Genomic DNA, 27,799 nt, shown 5'->3' with positions numbered 1-27,799 from the left:
TTCCTCTCTCTGTTTCAGACTCTTCTACTAGTCGTCTGCTCGGTTTCATTGTATGTGAGAAGCATGGAATGACCCCTGCCCCCACTTACACATACAACTCCCAAGGCTAAAGTCTTAAAAGCCTTCCAACCCCTTCTTCCATCCTCTTTAGAGAAGAAATAAGTAGTGAAAGTAGCACTTTCTTTCTGTTTCAGCTCTTCAGATGCCAATTTTTAGGGATACTTGTGCCTTTGTAAGAACTATGTGTATCTCCTCACCTGAACTGCAATTTTCAATTTTGAGTTTTCTGGAATAGTTAGACTTTGCAACTGTTTGAAAAGTGAAATGTTTGGCTGAAATTCTAAAACAACCCCTAATGGAAAAACTATACACTATAGCATTCAAAAGTTAATAGGCTAGTCAGTGAGATTTTTTTTTAAGTGTTTTTGAAAGAAGTCTCTTATGCTCAACAAGGCTGCATTACAATTTTAAATAACCATTTACTAATTTAATATATTTTAAAATGAATATTTTAGTAATTTAAATTATTTCTGTGATAGCAAAGCTGAATTTTTAGCAGCCATTACTCCAGTCTTCAGTGTCACATGATCCTTTAGAAATCATTCTAATATGCTGATACGTTGCTCAAGAAACATTTCTTCTTATCAATGTTAAATACAGTTGTGCTGCTTAACATTTTTGTGAAAACTGTGATTGTTTTTTCAGGATTCTTTGATAAACAGGACATGCAAAAGAACAGCATTTATTTGAAATATAGATGTTTTGTAACATTATAAATGTCTTGACTCTTTACTGTTACTTTTGATCAGTTACTTTTAACGTCACCACTTGTATACACATGGAAGTATATATATATTGATGTCCAATGGTTGGTTTTCTTGGGTCGGTGAGTCGGTGACTCTGTGTGTTAAACCTGATGGTGTTTGTTGGGCTAGTGTGAATCAGTTTTAAATATAAAATTAAGGGGACAAGTGTGACTCAGCTGTGATATTTTCTAGCTAATTCTTCAGCACTTGAAGTGCTGTGTAAAGAGTGTCAGAAAGACGTGTAGGTAAGACAGACAGGCTGAGAGAGAGGACTGTCTGTAAGAGAGAAGGCCATAAACAGAGACACAATAGTTGGGTGATGGGAGGGGGGGGAGTCCGGGAAAGATGAAAGACCTCGTCACCTCCCTGTAAGGAAGCTCTGTCCGGGAGGATGGGGCTGTTGAACGTTCTCGCTGCTATCACGTCTTGCTCTTTTATCTCCTCGACTATCTGCAGAGCCTGTCTGCGTTAGCATTTGTTTATTTAACTGCCATTTCTCCCCCTCAGAACAAATGCTAATATGTTGTTGAGGGGAAATAGCACAGCTCCTGACTAGCTAAAAAAGAAAGAAAGAAAAAGTCCACAAAGTTTTTGCCATTTGACCTGAAAGATTCTGGCAAGCAATATTATGGGAGCATGTGAATTTCACTTTCTGGTTATATAAAAGTTTTATGGTGGTACTGGTTGATGTTTATATGACGTGTCTGGTCTTCTTCATTGTTTTAGGGTGTTACTGTGTTGTGAATTCCCAGTGTGTGGGATGTGTGCTGAGTCTAGGAACATATGGCAGAGAGCATTTAAAGGCGAGGGGATTATGTCCAAGGGGCTTTTTTTCTGCCCCAGAGCTTTTTTCATTAGTGGCTTGTGTTGCCATTCACATGGTTGGGCAAATTAGATCTGTTGGTGTCCTATACCTACATATAAATAAAAGCAGACGCTAAAGGAATAGTTCTACAAAATATCAAAAAGTCTTCATTTAGTCATCTTCCAAGCCCATAAGAATACAAAAACTGATATTTTGAAGACATTTCTGGTCGTCCTTTTCCACGTAATTGCAATGAATCAGGACAGACGCTTCCAAGTTTCAAAAAAGGTTTCAAACACAATAAAAAGTGGTCCATACAACTAATAGTCTTCATGTCTTTTGAAGTCATACAATAACATTGTGTGTTTAACAGACTGAAATTTAAGTCATTACTTACTGATAATCTCTTCCAGTGAGCTGTTAACTATTTTGACTGATTCAAATGAGTGAGTTGAACGTGCGAACCAGGGCCGCGTTTCCCAAAATCATTGTCAGTCAAATAATGTGTGGTGTGGTCACATTTACCATTGCTCTGTGAAATTTCGTGGACGAAATTGCAGTCAATAAGAAATCAACGCAATGAGTTTCACATTAGGGCTAAAACGTTCCCCACACAGGTTTCACTTGTGTTTAAGTTGGTGAACCAACAGAAAACTGCTTGGTTTGAAAGTGACTACTTTATGAGTGATTCTTCATGCATCGCTACACTATTGACAGTGGACAATGGCCAAAATTTCACTAATGTTACCACACCTTAAGAAGATTGTAGAAATCATTGGCACCAATTGTCTATACGATCTACTTAGGCTTTTGAAATACAGCCCAGATCATTCTGATTTGTAAACTAGTCTTTCAAACCAGTTTTGTGAACTTAATTCATCAAAAAAATCTGACTGAAAATAACAATTTGTCAGTGTTAAATAAAAGCTAAGGCATTTGCAAAGACTTTCCAAAACTTTCAGTCTGTTCCTCACTCAATGTTCTAATAAAAAGAGTAAATCTATAAAATACATTATTCATCCTGTGAGCGCAGCCTTTCACAGTTTCCAACTTTGTGTTTACTGTTAGAGGTAGATCAATCTCCCTCTCTCTCTCGTTCTCTCTCTCTGTCAGTCTGGGTCAGGACACCCTGACATTGGCTCATGGTGACTTTATGAGGTTGCAAATTGGACACCCTACAAAAATCCACTATCCATGGGGAAACGGGCTCTCTTCACAGCCTGTTGTAAATGATTTGAGCTCAGTCTTGTTCTGTGCTAATCATATTTCCTGATCACGGAGAGAGGCTGATTGCCTGATGAGTCACTGACATTAAATCAGCTAAAATGATTTTGTGTGCAGTTAAAATCACATGTAACCTCAAATAACCTCTGTGTTACAGTTGTTTGCTTTCTTGGAGAGTTCTCAAATTAAACTGTAGCTTTGTTATTTGCAGGTGTGTTGTTTTACTGGGTATAGTACAATACAGGGATTTTTTTCCCCCTTTTTATAATAAATTCCAGAAAAAAAATCTGAAAATCAGAAGAAGAAAAAACCCATTTTTATACAAATTTAAAAATGAATGTGTTTTTTCTTCTGATTTTCATATATATCTGAAAATCAGAAGAAAAAAACATTCATTTTTAAATTTGTATAAAAATTATTTTATTATATATTATTTATTTCTTTATTTTTTTTAATCAAGGAATGCGTTTTACTGCAATACGGTCACTATGACGACTATAAACTTTATTAACACTTTTATAGAAAATGATGGCATACATTTTTTGTTTGTAATTTTTCTCAAGTAGCCATTTAAATTTTTGTATAACAAATTCTCTCCATTCTATTAAAGGTCATGGGGAATTCGTATACAGGACACCTTCAGAGCACACGGTTTGAGGAAGTGCTGCACAACTCCATAGAAGCGTCACTGCGCTCCAACACAGTGGTGCCCAGACCTGTGTTCTCCCAGCTGTACCTGGAAGCAGAGCAAAGGCCTTCTTCTCATGAAGGTGAGCATTTCCTCAGTCTTCTGTGGTATCACACTCTTTAGAATGCATCTCTTTGATGTTTTGAGTGTCTTATACTTCTCCTAACCAGACATGCGGTGATAAAGCATCAAGTGATAAAAGCTCTTCCGTGTTTATTTTAACCCATGTTTATTTAATATCAGTTAGTTAGTTGGTTATTTTATTGTATCTAAAAAAGATATATATATTTTTCCCAACAGGTCGAATAGATGAGGAAGATGAGGAAGAGGATGGCTCAGATTCAAACAGCCCTCCAATCCCATTTCAGATGAAGCCTCCACCAGAGGGATCCTGTACTACAGATGGTTAGATCATATAGGCCATGTGTAACAGAGCAGGGGTCTCATTTATAAAACTCTGCGTAGGAACCTTACTAAAAGTGTACGTGCGCCCGAAAGCCAAAAATGGCGTACGCAAAAAAATATTCAGACTTATAAAACCGTTCGTACGCCAGAACCTGCGCAGAATTCACTTTATAAATCCCAGTCAGCGGAATATTGTGCGCACATGCGTCTCCACCCCGAAATAACCATATATGGAGCTTACAACACCTAGTTTTACTATGTAGATCCTCATCTGCATATCATTTGCATATGATTATTCATCCACGTGATAACGTTTAACGATACAAGACAAATTATATTAATAAAAATCAAGTAGTTGCCTATCCTTGCCTTGTTTTTGAATACATAAATCAAAAAGTGTAAAATACATTTCAGAGAAAGTTTTTCTCAATCTTTTCCACTGGCCGAATAGTATTTTTAATTGATTTATATTTTTAATGGAAACAGATAGGCCTTGGGCATTATTTGCACTAAACTATTTTCTCAGACAATCTGGTATTATTTATCATGATAAGCAATTATCTCTGTAGTTAAAACATTAAAACACAGCACGCCACAGGAAAAGTGTTTAAAAACATGGCATCCACAACAAATATTTCTATTGATTGAATATAAAATTTTTTTGTAACTTCTCAGTAATGATTTCATGTTTAAGTGTTTAACTCCATTAATTTGAATGGCATTTTTAATCTAAATGTTTATATCAGAAGTAAAACATAGTTTAAATCATTATTTTATTTAAACTGTTATTTGCGTCAAATTCACTAAGCGGCCCAACGCGCTCGCTGGCGCGGACATTTAAGAAGGGATGGATATTTGCTTCAAGTGACAGGCTTGGTGAGTGAAATTATATTTCTATTATCTTTCTGTATGTTTAATTTTCTTTAGATTTTCTGTCTAAAAGTGACCAAAAAGACATTTAACTCCAGCTCACCATCGGTGTCGCCAAACTGCTCCATCTCCAAAACGTTCGTACGCATGGGTCAGAGTTTGCGTGCAGGTGCGCAAATTTTCCCGTCAAGTTTGTTTTTATAAATCACAACTTATGCGTCGGAAGTGGCGTACGCCTCTTTCAGGGCTTGTTTTGTGCGTACGCAACGGTTATAAATGAGGCCCCAGATCTTTACTATTTAAGCCATAAGTCAGTACATTTATAGCCATTCAGACTATTGATGGATGATCAGTGATTCCGCACATTCATAGAGTCACTGTGTCCTGATACAATGGTGATCAGACTTCTGCATTTCAGGGTTCTGTCAGGCGGGCAAAGACCTTCGGCTATCATCCATGGCCACTGAGTCTTTGGAAGTCCCTCCTGGATTTCTGCTCGTCGGCGCGAAATCTCCAAGTGTGCCTGATCACATTCTGGTGTGTGCGGTGGACCTGCGCTTTCTCCCTGATGAATGTGGACGTAATGCACTTTTAGGTAAGACACACTGACCCTGATGAACCAGAATCTGAATACCCTGCATTGGAAAGCCCTGACTTAGGTCAGGGTACCCCAACCTAGGAGTCGGCGGACCCACATTTTCATTTGACATAGAGACATTTTTAGGTCTTTAATTTGGTTTTCCATGGCACTCAACTCAGCTCAGCACCCTCGCCCCCAGTGATGGTTTGTGGCTATGGAAACTGGGCACTCAGCTGGGTACTGTCTATACTATGTCTCTATTTTAGAGAACTGATTTTGGTCCTCAAGGAATATAGACCGCATCTGTGCACTCGAAGACATCCACAAAAAAGCTGATATTCACTGGATGTCTTGTCTGTTATAGGTTTCTCAGGGAACTGCATGGGCTGTGGAGAAAAGGGCTTCCGCTACTTCACTGAGTTTGCCAACCACATCAACCTGAAGCTCACCACGCAGCCTAAGAAGCAGAAGCACTTAAAGTACCACCTGCTCAGAAATGCACAGGGAATTCTGGTCAAGGGACCACCAATCTGCTGGAAAAGAATAGGTAAGATTGAACCACACTGATTAGACGATGAAGGTATCATTCTACACTTTATGGTAATCATGTTGAATGGCATCTTATTTTAGCAGCGTTTAGCATTCGCATGAATTATTGACAACCGGTGATTTGCAGGAGGGTTAACTTGACCCTGTTCAGCTTCCTGGGTCACCCTGACCCATTCACCGGTGCTTGCCTTCTCAGTCTGACAGTCCAGATGACCAGCACTTCTAGTTGAGCTCACTGCTACCATGGTGACACGTCAACATTGGGCAAAAGAGCTTTGGCAGTGTATACGCATATTCAGAGATTTATTTTTAAAAAGAATGCCTAAATGAGTGTAATGGCCTGTTCACACACAGGACAATAACTATAACGATAACTATAGCTATATTCTAATTCTATGAAAATAGGAAAGTCCCACTGATCTATATAATGACATAATATATATAATATATATTTATAATGTCATTCTATATATATATAAGTGGAAAGTTCACACCACAGCTACACAGAGGAACAAAGTTGTTGGAATTTTCCAGCTGATGAACAAAAAAAGCCAATGGCAGCAAATCAGAATTCCTCCGACTTTAAAAAGCTTGGGCTTTTAAAGTGGCGGATGACATAACTGCAACACACGCTCATAATAAATGGAATGTTATAGCAAACTATATGTTTACATTTTCTAAACAAAATGTGAGTGGCACAAAAGTTGCATGTGTTTTCTAGGGTTTTCCTAGAATTTGTTTTCTCATGTTATGTGCAGACAGCCGAATGAGACATGCAGTTGGTAATGTAACTGCTGGACCAGAGGAACAATCAGGACATGGACCCTCTGACCTGCTTCCCAATTCAGCACACACAGCCTTGAACACAATTAACCACACAGGTAGGAAACACAGGGTGTTCAGATAGAACAAGTTTGCATAGACGCAGGGGCGATTGTAGGATTTCAAATTAGGGGGGTTCAGCCCCCAATGATGGTATGATTTAAAAAAATAAATAAATAAAAATAAAATATATATATATATATATATATATGTGTGTGTGTGTAGTTAATTTCACTGCACAAATGTAGAGTTAAAAATTAATAGTGTCTAAAACAATACATGGATTGAAAAATATTCTTAATGAATACTAGCTGGTTATTTAAAATGATTAGAAATTAATTAAATATTCAGGGATTGACTTGATAGGTAGTGTAGAATTGTTCATGCCTACCCTAATATACAAACAATATATATTGTGTATATATAATATATAAACAATATATATATATATATATATATATATATATATATATATATATATATATATATATAAAATTAACTTTAAAGAAGATCTTTAATGAAGATCTACATTTATAATTTTCATTCATGGAGATAACATGGAAAATGTGCCGTGCCATGCTTAAGTGGAAAACTGGTGGAAACAAACACACATGAAAATGACATGTAATTACCATTATAACCAGTAGATGGCTGCAGAGGACCACTTATTAGCTCATTTGCCATTTCCATTCCCTTTTATAGTTCTTTTCGCGTGTTTTGCTTTTTGCTTTATTCAAAAATTAATATTATAGCCAATTTGAGCAATTTTATTGCACAGAAGGATGAAATATTGCAGGAGTAGGTATAGACATTATTGAACTGTCTGTCTCATTGCTAGATTCATAATCTCCATTGAACATATTTACTTTTTCAAAAATAGAATCTCTTTTATCTTTAAACTGATATATTTTACCCTGTCCCCATCACACAGATCTAAACACTCATCTCCATATATCTGAGGGCTCCCCTCCCATAACCAACGGCAGTCATATTCCTGGACCGGCACAGCCTGGAATAGTGGCCAGTGGCCCTGGAAGGCCCACAGTAATAGGTAATCCTGCCGTCACTATCCAGGAGTCACTAATCACTCAGTGTTTATATTTCAAGCTTGGATCAGAGAAAAAGGAAACCTCAATTTTACAGGGGCGGTCCCAAAACGAATCCTCTCTTTAGACTTCACACCTCTAATGAAAGAAAGCCCCCCTTTTGAAATGTTTAAATGCTTTAAAAAGAGGCAGCTGTATTGTCTAGGCCTTTTCCTCCTCCTCTTTTGTTGTTGGTGTCTGTCATTATTCAGCATTTGGGGCTGTAAAAGATCCCTCTCTTTTCTTTCAGCACTCTCTGACTATCACCTCCATAAAGTGGTGCTGTAAAGTCTCTTCCCTGCTCTCTCCTGCTCTCTGTCTGCATTGTAAAATGTGAGACTTCCTTCCTGATGCTTTGGTTTTCATTAGGATTTAACACATCTACCCTTTTTTTCGGTTTCTCTTTGCATATCCGCTCTTGTTTACAGTCTGGTTAATGTGTAACATAATAGTCACTTCCTATGACACCAAAACCCACTTTTAAAGTGAATTTACATTCCATTGCTTTTAGAATAACAAGAAAAAAGGAAAGTTTGTCAAGGTAAACTTTGATGTAAGCATGGCAAATACTTGTCTGAAAGTTTAAAAAATGTTTTAGTAGCCTTGAAATTAAAACATTATATAGCAGTGATGATAGATAGATAGATAGATAGATAGATAGATAGATAGATAGATAGATAGATAGATAGATAGATAGATAGATAGATAGATAGATAGATAGATACATAGATAGATAGATGCATAGATAGATAGATAGATAGATGCATAGATAGATAGATAGATAGATAGATAGATAGATAGATAGATAGATAGATAGATACATAGATAGATAGATGCATAGATAGATAGATAGATAGATGCATAGATAGATAGATACAGACAGACAGGCTTTTTTGTTAGTCATATTGACCACTGACCAGTTGTGCTGCTTTTTAAGGCTCCATGGTAAATTCTGGGCCTCCCAAGAAGAGACACAAGGGATGGTCCCCAGAATCCTCTGCTCCTACAGAAGTCACCCCCAGACCTGCTCCCAACACCACGACTAATGGCACCAAATCAGGTAGACACACTTATATCTCTACTGACATAGAATTCACTGCCCTCATTTACTGCTTCTTGTTTTGTGAACAAATCTGTCTTTCTGAATAAGAGTGCATACTGTATATAGGATTTTGGGACAGTTTAGCCCAGCCATTTTGGCAGCTTAGCCCAGAGTCATGGTGGGTGTGGGGATGAAATTTTTTTTTTTATATATATATATATATATATATATATATATATATATATTAGTGCCCTAAAAGATCAGTGGGCAGTAGTATTTGGGTTTCATTCAGACACAATATTTCCGCTTCTACATTTGCAACATATTATTCACCAGGGAAAAAATTTAAATGAAGAAATACCAAGTTAAAAGATCTAATATATAATATATTCATCACCTCGAGACTAGATTACTGTAATGCTTTATTAGCTGGTTGTCCTGCATCCTCAATAAACAAGCTACAGTTAGTCCAAAATGCCGCCGCTAGAGTTCTTACTAGATCAAGAAAATATGATCATATAACACCGATTTTATCATCACTGCATTGGTTACCTATAAAGTTCCGTATTAATTACAAGGTATTGCTACTGACTTATAAAGCCCTAAACGGCTTAGCTCCAGTCTATTTAACAGATCTTCTATCGCCCTATAATCCATCGCGCTCTTTAAGATCACTAAATTCAAGGCTTTTGGTCATACCTAGAATTTCTAGGTCCACCAAAGGAGAGAGAGCATTATCACATTTGGCTCCAAAACTCTGGAATAGTCTTCCTGATATTGTTCGTTGCTCAGACTCGCTGTCCCAGTTTAAAAATAGATTAAAGTCGCATCTCTTCAGCCAGGCATTCATATAAGATTTTTAATCTTACAGTTCAAACTACAATCCGGCCTCTAGTTCATAAATGCCAGAGGAGAACTGGCCCCCGACTGAGCCTGGGTTCTCCCCAGGTTTTTTTTCTCCATTAGGTCACCTGATGGAGTTTTAGGACACCATTAGGTCACCTGATGGAGTTTTAGGACACCATTAGGTCACTTGATGGAGTTTTTCGGTTCCTTGCCACTGTTGCCTTTGGCTTGCTCAGTTGGAGATATTTTGGGGATATTTAATTTAATTAAATTTTATCAATCAATAAATTCCACTAGAAACAAACCTTGTTGTATTATTTTAATTTAATACTGTGAAGCTGCTTTGATACAATCTGTATTGTGAAAAGCGCTATACAAATATACTTGACTTGACTTAATATAGTTGTTTTTTCTTGTAATTTACATTTACATTTAGTCATTTAGCAGACGCTTTGTGTAATTGTGTAAGAAGCCTATTGTTTGCTATGAAATTAGCCATTGATGCTGATATAGCAATAAAATAAATAATATGTAATATTATAAAGCATTAGCATTATGGCTAGGCGTTTTAAGACTAGAGACACAAAAAACATTTTGTGCCCAAAATAAGACGTGATCTGACTGCAGCACAGCCAAATAAGGCTTTTTAATTATAGCTATTATAGGCTTTATAAATCTTCAACTGATTTTCTTAGGAGAGCACTAGGAGTAAAAACTTTTTTCAAAGCAGTATTCAAAAAATTATTTTATATATATATATATATATATATATATATATATATGAAGAGTTCAGATGCAAAAGCCTCTAAGTGCCATTTGAAATTTTCTTCTAGAATGATCATTTTTATCAAGCTTGTATATTAAAGTTCAGTAATTTCACTTAAATGGCAATGAAGATTACCTATTAATTGTCATTTAAGTGAAATTATTGAACTTAAATATACGCGCTTGATAAAAATGATCATTCTAGAAGAAAATTTCAAATGGCACTTAGAGGCCTTTGCATCTGAACTCTTCATATATATATATATATATATATATATATATATATATATATATATATATATATATATATATAATATATCATCGTACATCACTGGCAAATACAATGCTCAAATTGGGTGTTCGACAAAGAAAAAAGAAAAAAAAAAGAAAAAAACTAGTTACTGAGTGTGAGTACACTATTATTATTTTTTGGAGCCTTGGTGTGCCGATTTTTTTCAGGAGTTTATAAATTAGTTTGAATTTCACACACCTCATAACCATGTTATTTTACTCTAGCCCAGTGGAGACTGAGACACTGCTGCTGCCGCTGCTGAGCTCTTCATATTTGCAATACCTCTCACGGTGTGAGACAGATCATGTATCGAACTAAAGAAAGTGATTGTCAGTTTGTTCCGGAATTGGAGCATCCCTAGAAACTAAATAATAATAATAATTCGTTACATTTATATCGCTTTTTCTGAGACCTCAAAGCGCTTTACATAGAAGGGGGGAATCTCCTCAACCACCACCAATGTGCAGCATCCACTTGGATGATGCGACGGCAGCCATACTGCGCCAGAACGCCCACCACCCACCACCTTACTGGTGGAGAGGAGACAGAGCGATGAAGCCAATCAGTATATGGGGATGATTAGGAGGCCATGATGGACAGAGGCCAAGGGGCAAATTTGGCCATGATGCCGGGGTTACACCCCTACTCTTTTTCGAAGGACATCCTGGGATTTTTAATGACCACAGAGAGTCAGGACCTCGGTTTAACGTCTCATCCGAAGGACGGAAAGACTTTTTTGCAAGTCAAGTGAGTGTTGATACACTATTACATCTATAAACTATATCAAATGTGGATGTGTTTGTTTTCAGCTGACAGCGGGGCATCTGGGTGTTTATCTATGGGGTCCTCTCTGCCCCTTGGCCCAGGGGAGTCTGTCACAGTGCCTGATCACCTACTCCAGACTTGTGGACTACGGCCTGTCATTTTTAAAGGTAAGTTTTCTAAATGCTTTTGTTCTTGCATTCTGGTGACAAACTTTTTTTTGCTGACCCTATTTACAATAACAGCAGTTTCTGTTACCAACATTAATAAAATTACATTACAAAATAAAAAAAATGACATATTTCCAATATTTTTAATATTGGAAATGTTTATATACTTGCAGAAGAAACAAAAAATAATGTTTTCGGAGGTTTGTGCCTGTTTTGTCTACCGTGTGATGTGAGCAGTGTCCGATAGCGGTTCCCACCACTTTATCTTGGGCCAGCTGTTCAGTTACACCTTGTTTGTGCTTTTGTCTGTAGGGCACGGGACACTGCCACATTTGTGTGGGAACCTCGGGGACGTGCTTGTGAGTGGCCTGCTGCAGAAATGCTATCGCAGTTCCCAAAACCTCCCACGCGTCTACGAGCAGTACGGCACTGCTCCCATTCAGCCCATCTCCACTGAGATGCTTATCCTGCTGACTGTCTACTATCTAGTGCAGCTTGGTGAGAACAACAGTATTTCAGTGTGCATGTACTGTATACATGCACATTCCACACAGTCTGTTTATGTACAATAGTAAACTTTGATTCCAGGAACCCCCCCAATATGAGTCCTTTCCTAAAATATATGCATGTATAAAGATCAGTTTGTACTGTTTAAGAAAAAGCACGAAAGCCGTAATGTTAGATGTATGAAGCTGAAGAGAACCCTTTTCAGCAGTATTTGTAAGTGTATCTGTCTATCATGTTACAACAGCACCTGACCAGGCTCCTCTGATGGAAGACTTGGAGCAGATCTTCATGCGTTCCTGGCGTGAGTCACACCTGACGGAGATCCGGCAGTATCAGCAGACACATGCACAGTTCCCACCTCCTCTTCCCTGCCTCGCACAGCCCCTCACTCCCTCTCAGCTCCCCTGGCTGGCCAAACTGGCCACCAGCTCATGCGGGGAAGGAGTTCTGGTGCTGGACACAGCGCCCTCTCTGGCCGAGGCGCTGGAGGACACCTTTCACAGACTGGCGGATGGCAGATTGAGCCACACCAATTATGTGGTGATCATCTGCATGAACAGGAGCCAGGAAATAGAGTCATGTGTGGTGGTGACAGGTATGTAGGTTACAGATATCCAAATAAATATGCTAGATTTTCATCAAGAATATCACTAGAAATATATCAGTACCATATCAACCATTCGAAATTGTTATCTGTATTAATATTGGATATTTATTTGTGCATGTTTATTTCCTCTGTTTTTACATTTAGATTACCTTTGCTATAATTTAACGCGTACTTCAAGTTACTTTTTAAAAAACAAAAATAATTTAATAACACCCTTAAATCTTTAGCAAATTTAAATAAATACTATATATAAATAATGCTAAAATAACAACAGCTTATAGTTAAAAACGACAGCTATCAACGTAATAAAATAATTGTGATTAATCTCATGATTTTTTTAAAAAGCATAACAAAACAGTAAGTAAGCTAAACATTATCATATTTAATATCTAAAGTGTATTACTTCAACTTTATCACTGCTAAGAAAAACTTAATTAAAAATGTGTGTTTAATTTAAATTAGTTTTTTTACACTACATTTTAATGTTTAGATGCCTAAACTCACTTACAGCATTTAAAACAACTGATTTTATTTATTTATATTACTACTAACAAATACTATAGAATTATGGTTTTCGGTCTTAACATGAACATTTTTTTAACTGTGTCGGTCAGAATTTTAATAACCATTTGTGATGAGCATATAGAATGTAAAATGAAAATTAATAGAAAGTGGATTATAATTTTATAATATCTATGTTTTCACACAGGGAAGCATCAGACTCGTGCTCTAGCTGAGAGTCTTCTCTCTCCCAATGATTGTGTTAGAGAGATCGTCCATGAACTGTCTTCTGGGATGGCAGCAGAGCTGGGGTCTTATTTCAGTTCTTTGGGTCCAGGTAAGACCTCTGGTTTGATACACGGTTCTCACCTCTGCAGTTTCCTCATTCAGTGTTTAATGCACCTCTTTATCACTTATCAGATGGAGATGTGGAGGCTTTGCTGGAGAAAGCCAGTCCTGAGAACACCTCCCACTATTCTGGTATAGAACCATCAGGAGACAGTCCTAAACCCAAGTGTGCCGGTGAGACTGACTTTAAAGTATTCAAGTATAAATTTATTGCAATCAATTTCTTTCACCTTCAGCGTTAGGTGTGTTAACACTTCAGTCGGATTTTTCGATAGAATTCTCCGTAGAGTGGCATGAGATACGGCCCGTTCAGCTTGCTGTGGCACGGAAGCTGCTCTCGCACGTTTGTGCCATCGCTGATTCCAGCACACAGAACCTGGACCTCGGTTCCTTCGACAAGGTTGAGTTCTTAATCTGCGTTCCGCCCTCTGAGGTCACCTTTCATCAAGTCGTCCTTCACCTGTGGAACTCAGGTAGAGTACCGCCACTCATTATCCATGACTCTCTACTGCACCCTTAAAAAAATGTCATTTTATCAAGTAAACTTAAGTATTATTTTCAATGACACATTGTGTTAAGTAAACTAAATCAGTGTACTAATAGTTTACTTACAATTGTACTATTTCAGTTTATAAAAGTATACTTTTAAGTGTAACAGTAGTAACCTTTGAGTACACAATTTATATCTAAGTTTTACATACGGTTACTCTTAGTTTACTAGTTATAAACTTCTAGTCCACTTTTTAATTTACGAAAGTACACTTAAGTATACTTTACAGTAAACTACTAGTTTAATAGTATTTATACTGCAAGTTCTTTAAGTAAAGTTAACATCATACTTATAACTTATAGTTTATTTTTGCACTTTAAGGTAAAGCCAAGTATAGAATACTTGACTGAACTTTTCTTAAGTATTTCGAGTAAAAGTACAAAAAAAATGTTTTAGGCCAAATATACTTTTCTGTATACTTGCCAGTATAAGCCAAGTATACTTAAGTATAATTTTGTTAAGTATATGTCTGATTATGAGTACATACCATGTAAATTAAAAGTACACACTATTATTTTTTGTTTAAAAGAAGTGCACACTTGGAAAAAACTTATTTTTCTTATTATTCTTTTTTTCTGTATCACAGATACACAGCAATTTTATTTCTCGTTTTGTAATATTTCCCTTTTAAAACAGGAAGTTAAAGGTCTTTTCCTTTTTTAAATAGGCAATTTTTGCCAGAGACTTGGATAAATCCCATTGAGGGATATATATTAATATTGCAGATAGATCTCACTTCCTGCTGTTGTATTTCCAGGGGTGTTACGGGAGTTAGGGCTGAACCAAGACTGCTTCTCACTGAAGGAAGCGGAGCAGTACGTGGTAAAGCTGAACCAGAGTGCAGTAGGAAAGATCAACAGCCTCATTCAGAAATCCAAGATGAACCCCTACACGCTCTTCATACTGGTGCATGATCATGCACACTGGGACATCAGCAGGTATAAGACCTCGCATGATTCTCCTTGAACCTTAGTATCCTCTTTGCTTGGCTGTTGGTGGAACAGTCTCTGTATCTTTATTCTTATGACAGTGGGCAGTGCAGTGGAGGAGACTCCAACTTAGGACTAGTGGATGGTCTGTTGAACTGCAGGCAGATTCGAGATGCTCCCAACATCCTGACGCTCCATGTGACTTCATTCCCCTTCACCTTGCAGACTCAGTACACACGCATCAGCCCTTACAATGAGATCCACTGGCCCTCTGGATTCAATAAAGTAAGAACACCACATACTATCTATTTAAACCAGTATGTTAAGCTCCTGGAATCGCTCTTAGAGGTTCTCTTTTTGATTTTGTCTCCCTGTTTTTCTCACTTAGGATGTGGATCTTTATCACGAGAAGACGAAGTACTTTGGTGTATCTGAGCTGCTGGAGACGACCCGCTCTGGTAGTGGCCTCCCTCTTCTACGATATGACAGTTCGTTTGAGAGCATGGCTGCTGCTCTGGAGGACAGGTTTGTTTTCAGTGTTACTTTTAACATTACAGCTATTAATTAATAAATAGTTTATATACTTCGGTGCATATACACTATGGTTCAAAAATATATGGTCAGTAAGATTTAAATGAATACTTTTATTCAGCAAGGATGCATTAAATTGATCAAAAGTGACAGTAAAATAACATTTATAATGTTACAAACGATTTATATTTCAACTTTATATTTGAACTTGCTATTCAACAAAAAATCTTGAGGAAAATTGTATCATGGTTTCCATAAAAATATTAAGCAGCACAACTGTTTTAAATTTTTTTGTTCTTTTCTTAAGCACCAAATCAGTAGCCTGGAAATCCAGACCCAAATCTGAAAGATTAAGGGTCTGGCATCGAGTAATGAAAATCACCCAACTCGAGGGGCAGCACCAAGCATGCATCTGAAAATCTCACTGCACGCAATTGGATAACACTACGACCAAACACTGTCGTGATTGCGCTGTCGTCATCTGTTTAGCTCGCCTTTGGCCCGCCTATATCAGATACATCGATGTGATTGGTGCAGCTCGGCTACAAGGGCATAGTTGAGCATCATTACTCAATGCCAGAGTAACTCGCTGAGCAAATTCAAATTGTGTTCTCGCGAGGACTCTGGATTTCCAGGGTACCAAATCAGCATTTTAGAATGATTTCTGAAGGATCATGTGACACTGAAGACCGGAGTAATTGCTGCTGAAAATTTGCCAAAATTGTAATAATATTTGACAAAATTACAGTTTTTACTGTATTTTTTATCAACTAAAAATATATATCATAAGAGATTTCTAAAACTTACCGACCCCAAACTTGCCTCCACGTTCACCATGTATGATGTTTTGTATGAACTCCTCTCCTTACTTCTCCTCAGGTTCCCAAAACTACACAGTGCAGTGATTCGCACCCATGTGCTGATCCAGCATTACTCTCTGGCCCTGATGGCAACAGCGGGCGGCCAGGCTTTACAGGCTTTGCAGAAGCACATCTCAGTGGAGACTCTGGAGATGGTACAGTGCCTTCTCAACACATCCCAGCGGTGTCCCAGCCATCACGGTCACATGCTGCTCTTGCGGATCCCCTCACCAGCTCTCGCTGCCTTCGCTCACCAGCGCCTGTGCCATGTCCGCAACAGACTCGGCCTCCACAAGCAGTTTGAGATCATCCTAGGGGATCCATGCTCTGCTCTCACTGTAGGAAATCACTTCCTGGACCAACTGAGGGTATTTACTTTTTAATCTTTGTTTTTTTATATATAGAAATAAAATATTGTGTCATTTATTCCTGGTGTATTTGTACTGATATCCCAAAATCATGGATCCTTTTGCTCTTTAAATGTCTCTAGGTATGGCTGAAGATCTTAGACCCAGACTGGGCTCCTCGGACATATCTAGAGCTGGAGGCTTTACCCTGTATCCTCATCTTAACCGGCATGGATCCACTTGGAGAGTCTTTACCCAGGTAAAACACTCATATTAACTTGCTTATTTTAGTTTTTTGTAAAATTCGAGAAATTACAGGCATGTATCCAGCTGTTAAATATGTTATTTTTTATTGTATTTTATATAACAAAAACTACCATCCTTTAAGAGTAGTTGTTCAATGAATCATGAAATGGGCCTTTTAAAGCTTTCTAATCTATTTTGTCTGCCCAAATAAAGGTTTAGTGAATGTGTACAGAGGTCAGCATGACCTCAGAAAAATAATTACCTGTGGCAATTTGAGGCCACTTTCAAAATCGTTTCGATAAATTCATTGTTGTGTTGTCCCAATTTGATATATTTATTTTACTAGCAGGGGTTATTTGGAGTTTTATTATATTCATAATGTCAGGCAGAGTTACAGGGCTTTTAACCCAAATTTTAATATCACTATTAACCTATGCACATCTCCATGCAAGGCAGCCAATTTCAAATTCATTGAAATTTCTCTATAATATTATATTACAATATATTATTATATTATTGTTATATTATAATAACATAATTAATAATATATATTATATTGTATATAATTAAAAAAAAATCCAGCTAAATATTGCTATAATGTAGAGCTTATGTAGAGTAAAACTTGCTTGTGATTAGATTTGAGAGCCAAATTTGAGAGAATTTAATTGTTTTGAGGTTTTTTTCAGTGGATCATTCAGAGTTTTAGGAAAGGAATAGTTCTTAAAACAATAGCTTTACTTTCATGGTTTGTTCTTACCTCTCACCCATTTGGTTCCTTTGTCCCCAGATCTCTGAAGTACTGTGACCTGCGTGTTATCAGCCTCTGGTCTCTGCAGCGCACCACTCTAGAGCAGGAGCTGGGATTGGCCGCGTACCTACTGAAGACAAAACAAGATGCCCAGCATGGGCCCCACGCACCCAGCGACCTTTCTGAGAGTGACCCTGAAAAACTCAGCAGCACTGACAATGAGGAGGAAGAAGTTGTGGTGGATGGTCAGTATTGCAAAGCCAGAAAACATGGAAGTTTATACTAAACTGAACATAAACCATTTCGTTAATAGTACGTGCACAATTTATACACTAAATTAAAAGGACATTTTCATGGTCAAGGGCAGGTACACCACAACTACCCCAAACATTCATATAGTCAGAGAAAAAGAAGCTCAAGCTGTTAGACAGCTCAGCCTCATGCCGTCTGTGTTTTAACACGGTCTTCAGCACAGCTTTTAGGAGGAAGAGGATTCTCTTCCAAGACTCCAGCATCTCCTCATTGTAAGTCTCATCATGTAAGAGGAAATGGAGATTAACCACCTCAATGACTGCATGTCCACACAGGTAGAACTGTTTCTTTCTTCGGGGACATTACAAATAATTCAAAACATGTGATCTGTATTTATCTAAAATGTATTTAAAATTAAAATCAGAGGATAACTTTTTAACCAGATTTTTGTTTTTGTTACAATGTCGGTAGTGTATGCAAATAAACGATGTGTTTACCTGCACCCAGATATCCCTGTTTATTTGTCGGCAAAAGTAACACTTTGGGTTGTTAGTTCAAATCTAACAAAAGTGCTTGTAATTTTCTTAGCAGTTGTTTGTAAGTTACTGCAACTCAAAAAACATCCTGTAAAAAATGATACATTGTTTCCTGATAATAACTGATAAACTGATCAAATAAACTGATATCCCGAGAGGAATGCCTAACGTCACTTTTATACTAATAAAGCATGGGAAATGTGTCTGATTTTGGACATGGGACAGTGATCTGTGGTTTTGCTTTCGGAATGGTTCCCAAAACTGCTGAATTCAAAGGTTTTTACTTGCAGCATGTATTTTGAGGGATTCTCTCACACTGACCTTACCTCTCTCTGGTGGTCTATAGTAAACAACGATCTCCCTAGACTGGGTAACCAGGCCTCCCCAGCTGGCTCCCAACACCCAAAGTCTGACTGGACTCCTTTGGATCCAGAAAAGCAGCCCAACCAGAGGCGTCAATCCAAATCCACCTCGTCCGGCTCTTCGTCCTCGCGGGGCTCTCCTCTACGGCAGAACTGCTCCTGGGCGTGCAATCTCAGCCGCCCGCCTGTAGTGCTGCTCCCTAAGGCTGTCTACGACCTCATCACCACTGTGGATTCTAGTGGCCTACCCAAGTCCACTTCCTTCCTCCCTCACTCTTCAGTAGAGTGGGCCAGCTCCTTTAGACCCCTCCTCAGTAAGATGATGACCTGCACCGAACAGTCGCTGTATTATCGCCAGTGGACGGTCCCTAAACCCTACCACATGGACAGCAGTAACCGAGCTGAAGGACGCGCTGATAACTTCCACCCACGAAAGCTGCTTCTAAGTGGGCCACCACAGGTAAATGAGGGTCTGGAACACTGGGTGACAGTGTCAGTATAAGACTGGTGGGATAAAATGGCTATTGTTGTGCATGTTCAGGTGGGGAAGACTGGGGCGTATCTGCAGTTCCTGGGTATTCTCTCTCGTATGCTGATCAGACTGATGGAGGTGGACATCTACGATGAGGAGGACATCAACTACAGTAAGTATTATGGATGGAAATAAAAAGTAATCTCCAATCAGGAGTTTGATTCACTGAAAAGAATTGGCTCATAAGAGTTCAGGAAACTGCTGTTGGGTCTTGATTCATTGAGAAGAACAGACTCCTAAGAGTCATTAATTCGTAAATCGGACTACTCTGGTCGTGCTCCTGTATATGTTTTTGAATTACTAAAAAGAACTGACTCATAAAGAGTAATTCATTCAAGAATCAGACCACACTGGTCGCGCTGTATGTTTCATACTGTGTTTCGAACCATTAATAAACCTTAATTCGGTTCCGGTATTGTAAAACATTTTTATAAATTTGTGAATTGAATTCACTGAATTCCTTTTATTCAAATCCTCAAGCACTGAAGTCTTTGATCTCTCTTGGTGTCCTATAGGTATCAGTGAAATAATGAATATTTTTTTCTCCAGAGTGCGAGACTGATTTGATGCGTTATCATCAGCCCGTTGTGTTGTGGCCCAACACAGACACTGTGCGAGGGATGCCCTTTGATTACACCATCCATGACCCTAAATATGAGGACATTAGCACTGTCTACTCACCAGACTTCACTCTGAATTCAGAGGGTGAGACCATCAAGACAATCATATATGGTTTAGTTGAGCCCTGCTGTAGTAATTCGGACATTTAAGTAGGTTAGTATTATTAAAATGGTTTGTTTTGTCTTTACTGCTTTAGATGGACTCTCCAGGAGGCAGGAAGACGTGTATCTACGCAGGCGAACGGCAAGGATAAAACTCTCTAAATACGCAGCGTACAACACGTACCATCATTGTGAGCAGTGTCACCAGTATATGGGTTTCAATCCACAGTATCAGGTGAGTCCTATACACTTTATTGCACAGCTCTCTTGAATACTAGATTTTGATTCATCAATGGAAGCATTGAGATTGTGATCATTCTGTCAGGGTTAATTTTGGTAATAAGGACTGGCTGACTTTACATTATCCCTTACTGTATAATCTGTATTATAATGTCTGCATTTTGGTCTGACTATATTTTGGGACGTTGATTTTCTGTTTGTAGCTGTACGAGTCCACCCTGCATGCCTTTACCTTTTCTCATCTTCTACTGGGAAATGAAATCCAGCTCTACTTCATCATTCCCAAATCCAAAGAGCATCACTTCGCCTTCAGCCAGTCAGGAGGCCAGTTGGAGAGCATGAGACTGCCCCTTACTTCTGATTGGGTACGGACTAGTAGTCAACTAGTAGAGGCCAATTTTGCCATGAGTGCATGATGAAAATGACATTTTCACTCCATAGTTTTGTTAGTTTAGTACAAACTAGTAAATGTCTTCTAAAAGGTTTTAGTTAACTAAGATTGACTAGTTCCAGACTATGTAATTGAGTAATTAAAAGAACAACAATTAAAGCTAGATTTGATGTTTGCAGAATCCCGATGCTATCAAAAGTCCAATTTTTACACCAACCACCGGTCGCCATGAGCACGGCCTGTTTAATCTGTATCATGCCATGGAAGGAGCCGCCCACCTGCACATTCTAGTGATTAAAGAGTACGAGATGGCCGTCTACAAGAAATACTGGCCCAACCATATAATGCTTGTCCTGCCCACTGTCTTTAATGGAGCTGGAATTGGTAACCACCAGTAGATTATCATCCTGTGTAATTGATCTGTTGATGTCAGTGAGTTTTTAATAAAGTTGCCTTCTCTCCCACATTCTCAGGAGCAGCTCATTTTCTAATTAAAGAGCTTTCCCATCATAACCTGGAGTTAGAGCGGAGCCGGAGAGTGGAGCATGGAAATCGGCCACCAGATGTCTGGCCCTTCATCATCCTCGCAGATGATTCCTGTGTCATGTGGAACAGTGTCGATGTTGATCCAAAAAGGTGCTTCATTTTGTTTTAATTTCACTTTATTAATCTTACATATATTATTTATTGTTTTTATGTGTAGTTTTTAGCTAGAAATTACACTTTATCAGCACAGTATTAGAAATGTAGTCATTTTTAATTGTTCCAAATGACTTTTTAGGAGAATAATCTCTATTATTATTATTATTATTATTAATAATAATAATAAAACAAAAAAAATAACTAAGTTTAAAAGAAAAAAAAGTTAAATAAATGTATCCTGTCATCAAAAAAGACTGATGGAAATGAATGGGTCAAAGTATGGGAACAGAATTTTAATATTGGATTCATCCCTATTTTGTCTGAAGTAGTGTGTTTGTATGTTTTTCAGCGGTACCACAGGGACAGAAAGAAATGTTTCCTTGAAGCAGGTTCTTCAGCACATGGAGTCTTCTCCAGATATTACTCAATATGGCTTATGCGGGATGAGGAAGTGGTCCAGTCGTGGAGGTGGGGCCGGGCACAAAGAGCCCTTCTCGCGTGGACACCTACACGACTTTCTGCTACTTAATGTGGACCTCACACAGAATGTGCAGTACAACCAGAACCGGTGAGTTCTGAGAATGTCCAACTGATTTGGTTGGTTTTTCCTTCATTATTTACCAAATATTCACATCTTCCCCTCATTCTCTCCTCAATAGTTTCACATGTGATGATGTGGACTTCAACCTGCGTGCCCACAGTGCAGGACTCCTCATCTGCAGATTCAACAACTTCAGTGTGATGAAGAAGCAGATCGCCATTGGTGGATACGGTACCTTCATTATCAAGACTAAGGTAGTTTTCTAGCCAGTGTCCAAAACCATTTTACTGTATAGATATATGACAAAAACTTTTCATGCAACTCCTTCTGATGTTCTTCTGAATTCTCCACAGATGACAGATGTCCCCACCACAATCCAGCCGTCTCAGTACATCTGTGCTCCAGACAGCAAGCACCTGTTCCTGGCCACACCAGCTCAGCTACTGCTGGAGAAATACCTCCAGCACACCAGCCATCGCCTCTTCCCCCTCAGTGCCCAAAACTACAGCCACCCAGTCCTCTCTGTCGACTGCTACCTGAACCTCGGCCCAGAGGTACTTACTAAGACCTGTACCTTTACAAAAAAAATAAAAAATCCATAGTAGACTGATGTAGGGCTGCACAATTCATTGGAATAAAATCATAAAATTTAAAGTGGTCATGACATGAGAAATCAAATTTGCCTTGATCTTTTGACAAATAAAGAGGTCTTTTTACCATTTAAACATCCTGTATAGCTTAAAACGTCCTCATAATCAAAGCATTTTATTTAATCAAGCTCCAATAAACATCTCGTTTTGATATTGCGGCATCTACATACATTTGCATATGACTGCCTCCAGAGCAAGATATCGACGAATAATTATACATCATCGCACCATAGGCTCCGCCCACTGGCATTCAGTCGCTTAACAGCTGACATTTGCCTACACTGGATGTGACCGTCACGTCAAGCAAATAGAACCCATTATAATCACTGACGCTGCCTGTCTACACTGGATACAGTATACAGATGCGCGTTCAGTTTCTGACATACTCCAAGGACTTGAGACAATTAGAAGAGTTAAAGACGCATCCAGTTTAAACAGCTCGTTTGTGTCTCTGTACAGACTTCAGAAGGATCCCAGTGTCGGGAAATAAATGGATGGTTTATTTTAATGGCGTCCCGGATTGTGTCGGAGGATTATATGTTTGTTCGGAGCATTTTGTTTTGTAAACGATGCACAGACACAAACTTTTGTTGAAAGATGAAGCAGCCAACTGTATTGGATATGACTGCAGCTGCATCGCAAATCATACAGTAAGTAAATGATTTCATAATGCTTTGCCTGTTAATGAAAACTTCATTAACATTATAAGTGAACCTCAAGGAACATATAAAAAAAAATTATAATCCATGTCATGACCCCTTTAAATAAATATATGCACTGCGTTTTTCAGATTGAGGCACTGTGTTAATGATCCAGTGTTTTCATTGTCTTAGAGTGGCTCAGTTCACAGTAACTCAAGAAATGGCAACCATCTTCCCTAATTGTGTAATGAGAAGCACTTAAAAACCTGCTGTTGCAACAAAAGAGCTCTCTGAGATTTTCCGGCAAAATAAAATGGTGGTTTAACGTTTGAAAATTAAGTATTTAATTTTTAAAGTATTTTAAAATGAACGTACATAATTTCTTTCTTAAATATTTTTTTCTCAAATGTTATATCATTTTTTTTCTTAATTTTATAAATATATGAAATTACAATATATATAAAATAGTAATATTTCTTATTTTTTTTTATATTTTCATTTAGTAATAATAATAAATATTATTATTATTATTATTATTAGCCCTACAAATAAGCACAGCCCACTTGATAGTTTTTTATTACTATTACAATTGCAATTTATATCAGAAAAAATGATTTTTTAAATTTATTTTAATTTAATTTATTTTTTTATCGTGAAGCCCTAGACTGGTTGTGCCAGATGGTAACACCAACCATGATACTTGATGGAACTTCAAAGAGTATCATGGTGTGGCTGTTGTATCGCTACTGTGTGACCTATTCTGCACACTTCCACATGATTCTAAATAGACCTTTTGGTGGTTTATTTGTGTCCGTTCCCAGGTGACCGTTTGCTTTGTCAGCTCCAGACCTCACTCCATTAACTTCAGCACTACTGGACTGCTCTTCAGTGGCCTCCTCTTATACTTCTGTGATTCCTTTGTGTCTCCTGGATTCCTCAAAAAGTTCCAGTTCCTGAAAGGTAAAGATAATAGATGCATCTATTTGTCTGTCTATTTAGCACAAAAGAAAACACTGACAAGTGATTTTCTGTTCAATAAGCATTTACTCTTTTCTGTTTCAGGGGCGACTCTGTGTGTGATCTGTCCTAACCGGAGCTCTCTACGTCAGACTGTAGTTCGGCTGGAACTGGAGGACGAATGGCGGTTTCGTCTCAGCGATGAGTTTCAGACTGCCAATGCAAAAGAGGACCAGCCTCTCTTTTTCCTCACAGGAAAACACATATGACTCTCAAAGCCCGAAGACTTAATCACTTTGGTCTTATCAACTGTCCTGTTTGTATATAATATTAGCTCTGTATATAATGCACTGGATGTGCTGTAAATGTCCTGCTTGCTTGCTGTTGGTGTTTATTCTCCTTTTAAGATCATACAGTAAAAGATTATTTTACATTGCATATGGAAGGAACTTCAAAGAGTATCATGGTGTCGCTGTTTTTTAATACTTCTTTTACATCTTTATCATTGTTTAAAATGTATTTATTTACTGTGACCTTTCTGTGTTTTTTATCTTTCTATGTTTTATTGTTTGATGTTTTAATTGTTTTTTTCTTCTATCAGTCGGATCTTTTTAACGTCAGCTTAATGCAGTTATGAAGTGTTAAAATAACAGATTGAAGTATTTTGTAGAAAAGAGTATTTTTGTAGCTGTGTTTGGCCAGTTCTGTGATGAATGTGGATGAGGGCGTAATGTCATTAAAGTACTTGTCATACATTTCAAATCTCTATTGTCTCCGCTTAACATGTTTTTTCTGTTCCAAATTCTTTTGACGCTATACCACTGTCTGAACACTAGAGGGCAGAACAATTTTAAAATTTTTGTATATTGAGCTGCCATGGTTCTTGTGTATTGAATATGTCCGACAGAGGGCACTAAACCTCGTGGTCTCTGCACTGTGTAAGTAAACTGGTTATTCCAAGCCATTTCAAAATATGCTTGGAATATTGACATTTCAGTTCACAAATGTCAGTTGTCTGTGCCTCCACAAACTGATTTTATTAATCCTTTAATGCATGAATTAATAAAACCTCAGATAGGTTTTTTTTTGTTTTTTTTTGTGTGTTTTAATTGCTCTTCGGGCAAGAAAAACAAGATCTGAACTTCTTTTTTTTTTACACATTTACGAGTAAAGTAACACATTACAGTTAACATGCATTATGTAATCAGATACATTTTTTTATGTTACAAGTAACGCATTAGAAGTAATGCATTACATAATCACTTTGTTGATGTGAGTAAAGTAACAATACAAGTAACATGCATTACGCAATCAGATTACTTTTTGATGTAAAGAGTAAAGCAATGCATTACAAGTAACATGCATTACATAATCAGATTACTTTTTTTGATGTTACGAGTAAAGTAACATTACAAGTAACATGCATTATGTAATCAGATTACTTTTTTGATGTTACGAGTAAAGTAACATTACAAGTAACATGCATTAAGTAATCAGATTACTTTTTGACATAACTGCAAATTTCCTTACATTTAATACATTTATTTACAACCAAAAAAAGTTACTGCAGATCAAGTACAACAGTCACAGTAATAGTATGAATTGTAGATGAAATAGAGTTGCATGATGTCCAATTTTGTGGACAGATGAATACTCAGAATTTCCTCCCAATCTAAAATCACTACTTGGAAAATTTAACAAGATATGACTCCTTAGATGTTACTTGATGTTACAAATTTTTTTTTTTTTTTACCTGCAAGAGTCTCTTAGGATAGAATGAATGGATAGATATTCCGGAGCAGCTTGGCATTTCTGACATTTCTGGCCACTGGCCATCCACATACAATGGCTTGCCACGTGGTGGCAGTATATAGGATGATGCACTAGTGCCTACTGTAGTGGTTGATGTGCAACTGCGCAATCAAAACCTATGCATACACAAGAAAATGGCTTTTTGAATAGCTGTCCACTGTAGTGACCTCTATGAAAAGTTTATAAGTAATACTCGAATAAATTCAGTTTCCATGACAACGCATCTGTTCAGTGGTATACTCAGTATGGCAGGACGGAAGAATTAATTACCTGTTCTAGACAGGTTATGTAACAGTTAACAACATGTACCATTCATCATTCAGTTAATAAGAGACATCAATGTGTCACTCAAAATGTTTACAGCAACCACAACATGTGTCATGTTTATATGGATCCTGGGGTTATGACCACCAACAACTGCAGCTTGCAGTTAAATTCAAGCATGATACCTTAAATTAGATTCCAATCCACATTGATGTCACCCATAAACTCCCAATCTGGTTTCTGAGTAACTCAACCTTTTATCTGAGCTTAATTGAAATACCAATCAGTACTTGTATTCAGGTAAATGGGATGTGGCTTTACATATTCCTTTGTCATCAGAAAGATTAATTATATTGTATTCTGTGGATATGTACTCACTGGGAAATAAAAAAATAAAATAAAAAAAGGTTCTCAAATTCTGCAGGAATGTTTGAACCTAAATTAACATTTGAACATTGTGTACCTGTAATCAGATCAGTGTACGTTTGTATGAACTTGTGTGTGTGTGTGTGCTGACCACATTTATCTCCAGTCATTACACAACTGTTACACAATTTAATCTCTATCTCTAGATACACAATTGACTTTAAGAGGACATATCAGTCGCTGTCATTTGGTGTGAATTTATAGCTTCTTCTTTGAAGCATGTGGAAACGGTGACTCGTGTTGCAAGTGTACATTCTGACCGTGTCTGGTGGGGTAGGGGTCAGTATCACAGAGAGAGTCACAGCAACCGCAGAAATGACATGTGACATGATCTGGCGGGTCCCTGGAACTGTAACATGTACAACTTAAAAATAACGTTTTTATAATCAGGCCCACAGTTGTAGCAGCCTAATTGTAAGTTCATTTAATTTAACTTCAGCAATTCTTTCATCCAGCATTGGTAAACTGCAACCTTATAGAGATTAAATTACAAGCACTTTTATAAGAAGTGCATTAAAAGTGAAAAACAGTGAAACAAACTATCTTGAAACCGTACATTATCATCTTTGTCTTTTCAAATGCGCCTTATTTATAGAATTGCAAAACTTAAAAAAATTACTTTTTGTTTATGGTTTTGTAAAAAAAAAAAAAATTGCAATTTTTTTTTTTTTTACAAAACCATAAACAAAAAGTAAATCAACTTAAACCAATTAACTATTCTTTGTATGAAAATAGTTTACCTTTTACATAAACAACTGTCCCACAGATGTGTTTTAATTTTCATCTCAACCAACAATTTTGTCCTCAATAAATAATTATTCCTTCAAATGTTAGTGTACTTGTTTACCAAGGTGGCAACAGTGTCAGTGAAGACAATAACAATATCGCACCAGCATGAACACACAATATGAATTACCAACAGCATGCTTAGGAGTGTGATATTGAT

At 37.5% G+C, this 27,799-nt stretch overlaps 2 protein-coding genes across 2 annotated transcripts in view; one reads left to right on the top strand and one right to left on the bottom strand.

The window, feature by feature from the left end:
* greb1 (growth regulating estrogen receptor binding 1) overlaps positions 1-25,117 on the top strand; it is a 28,281-nt gene extending 3,164 nt beyond the window's left edge. Inside the window, exons 2-32 of the mRNA XM_082142595.1 lie at positions 3,446-3,605; positions 3,824-3,928; positions 5,202-5,393; positions 5,743-5,925; positions 6,686-6,808; positions 7,681-7,800; positions 8,772-8,894; positions 11,589-11,711; positions 12,024-12,209; positions 12,463-12,813; positions 13,535-13,663; positions 13,747-13,848; positions 13,950-14,147; positions 14,982-15,162; positions 15,255-15,438; positions 15,542-15,678; positions 16,564-16,912; positions 17,035-17,150; positions 17,925-18,130; positions 19,020-19,495; positions 19,577-19,679; positions 20,117-20,272; positions 20,385-20,524; positions 20,733-20,894; positions 21,100-21,304; positions 21,394-21,556; positions 21,912-22,130; positions 22,222-22,357; positions 22,457-22,657; positions 24,216-24,354; positions 24,457-25,117. Of these exons, the coding sequence (XP_081998721.1) occupies positions 3,449-3,605; positions 3,824-3,928; positions 5,202-5,393; positions 5,743-5,925; positions 6,686-6,808; positions 7,681-7,800; positions 8,772-8,894; positions 11,589-11,711; positions 12,024-12,209; positions 12,463-12,813; positions 13,535-13,663; positions 13,747-13,848; positions 13,950-14,147; positions 14,982-15,162; positions 15,255-15,438; positions 15,542-15,678; positions 16,564-16,912; positions 17,035-17,150; positions 17,925-18,130; positions 19,020-19,495; positions 19,577-19,679; positions 20,117-20,272; positions 20,385-20,524; positions 20,733-20,894; positions 21,100-21,304; positions 21,394-21,556; positions 21,912-22,130; positions 22,222-22,357; positions 22,457-22,657; positions 24,216-24,354; positions 24,457-24,620 (5,529 nt within the window). The 5' untranslated portion in view covers positions 3,446-3,448 and the 3' untranslated portion in view covers positions 24,621-25,117. The remainder of the gene's footprint in view (positions 1-3,445; positions 3,606-3,823; positions 3,929-5,201; positions 5,394-5,742; positions 5,926-6,685; positions 6,809-7,680; positions 7,801-8,771; positions 8,895-11,588; positions 11,712-12,023; positions 12,210-12,462; positions 12,814-13,534; positions 13,664-13,746; positions 13,849-13,949; positions 14,148-14,981; positions 15,163-15,254; positions 15,439-15,541; positions 15,679-16,563; positions 16,913-17,034; positions 17,151-17,924; positions 18,131-19,019; positions 19,496-19,576; positions 19,680-20,116; positions 20,273-20,384; positions 20,525-20,732; positions 20,895-21,099; positions 21,305-21,393; positions 21,557-21,911; positions 22,131-22,221; positions 22,358-22,456; positions 22,658-24,215; positions 24,355-24,456) is intronic.
* The window catches only part of pfn4 (profilin family member 4), a 28,099-nt gene continuing 24,509 nt past the window's right edge, over positions 24,210-27,799 (bottom strand). The window contains exon 4 of the mRNA XM_082142620.1: positions 24,210-24,347. Coding sequence (XP_081998746.1) covers positions 24,331-24,347 — 17 coding nt within the window. The 3' untranslated portion in view covers positions 24,210-24,330. The remainder of the gene's footprint in view (positions 24,348-27,799) is intronic.

The sequence above is a fragment of the Leuciscus leuciscus genome, assembly GCF_965113295.1.
Source record: "Leuciscus leuciscus genome assembly, chromosome: 17".
NCBI lineage: Eukaryota > Metazoa > Chordata > Actinopteri > Cypriniformes > Leuciscidae > Leuciscus > Leuciscus leuciscus.
The sequence above is the reverse complement of the archived record's forward strand: the minus strand, read 5'-3'. Positions and strand labels throughout refer to the sequence as shown.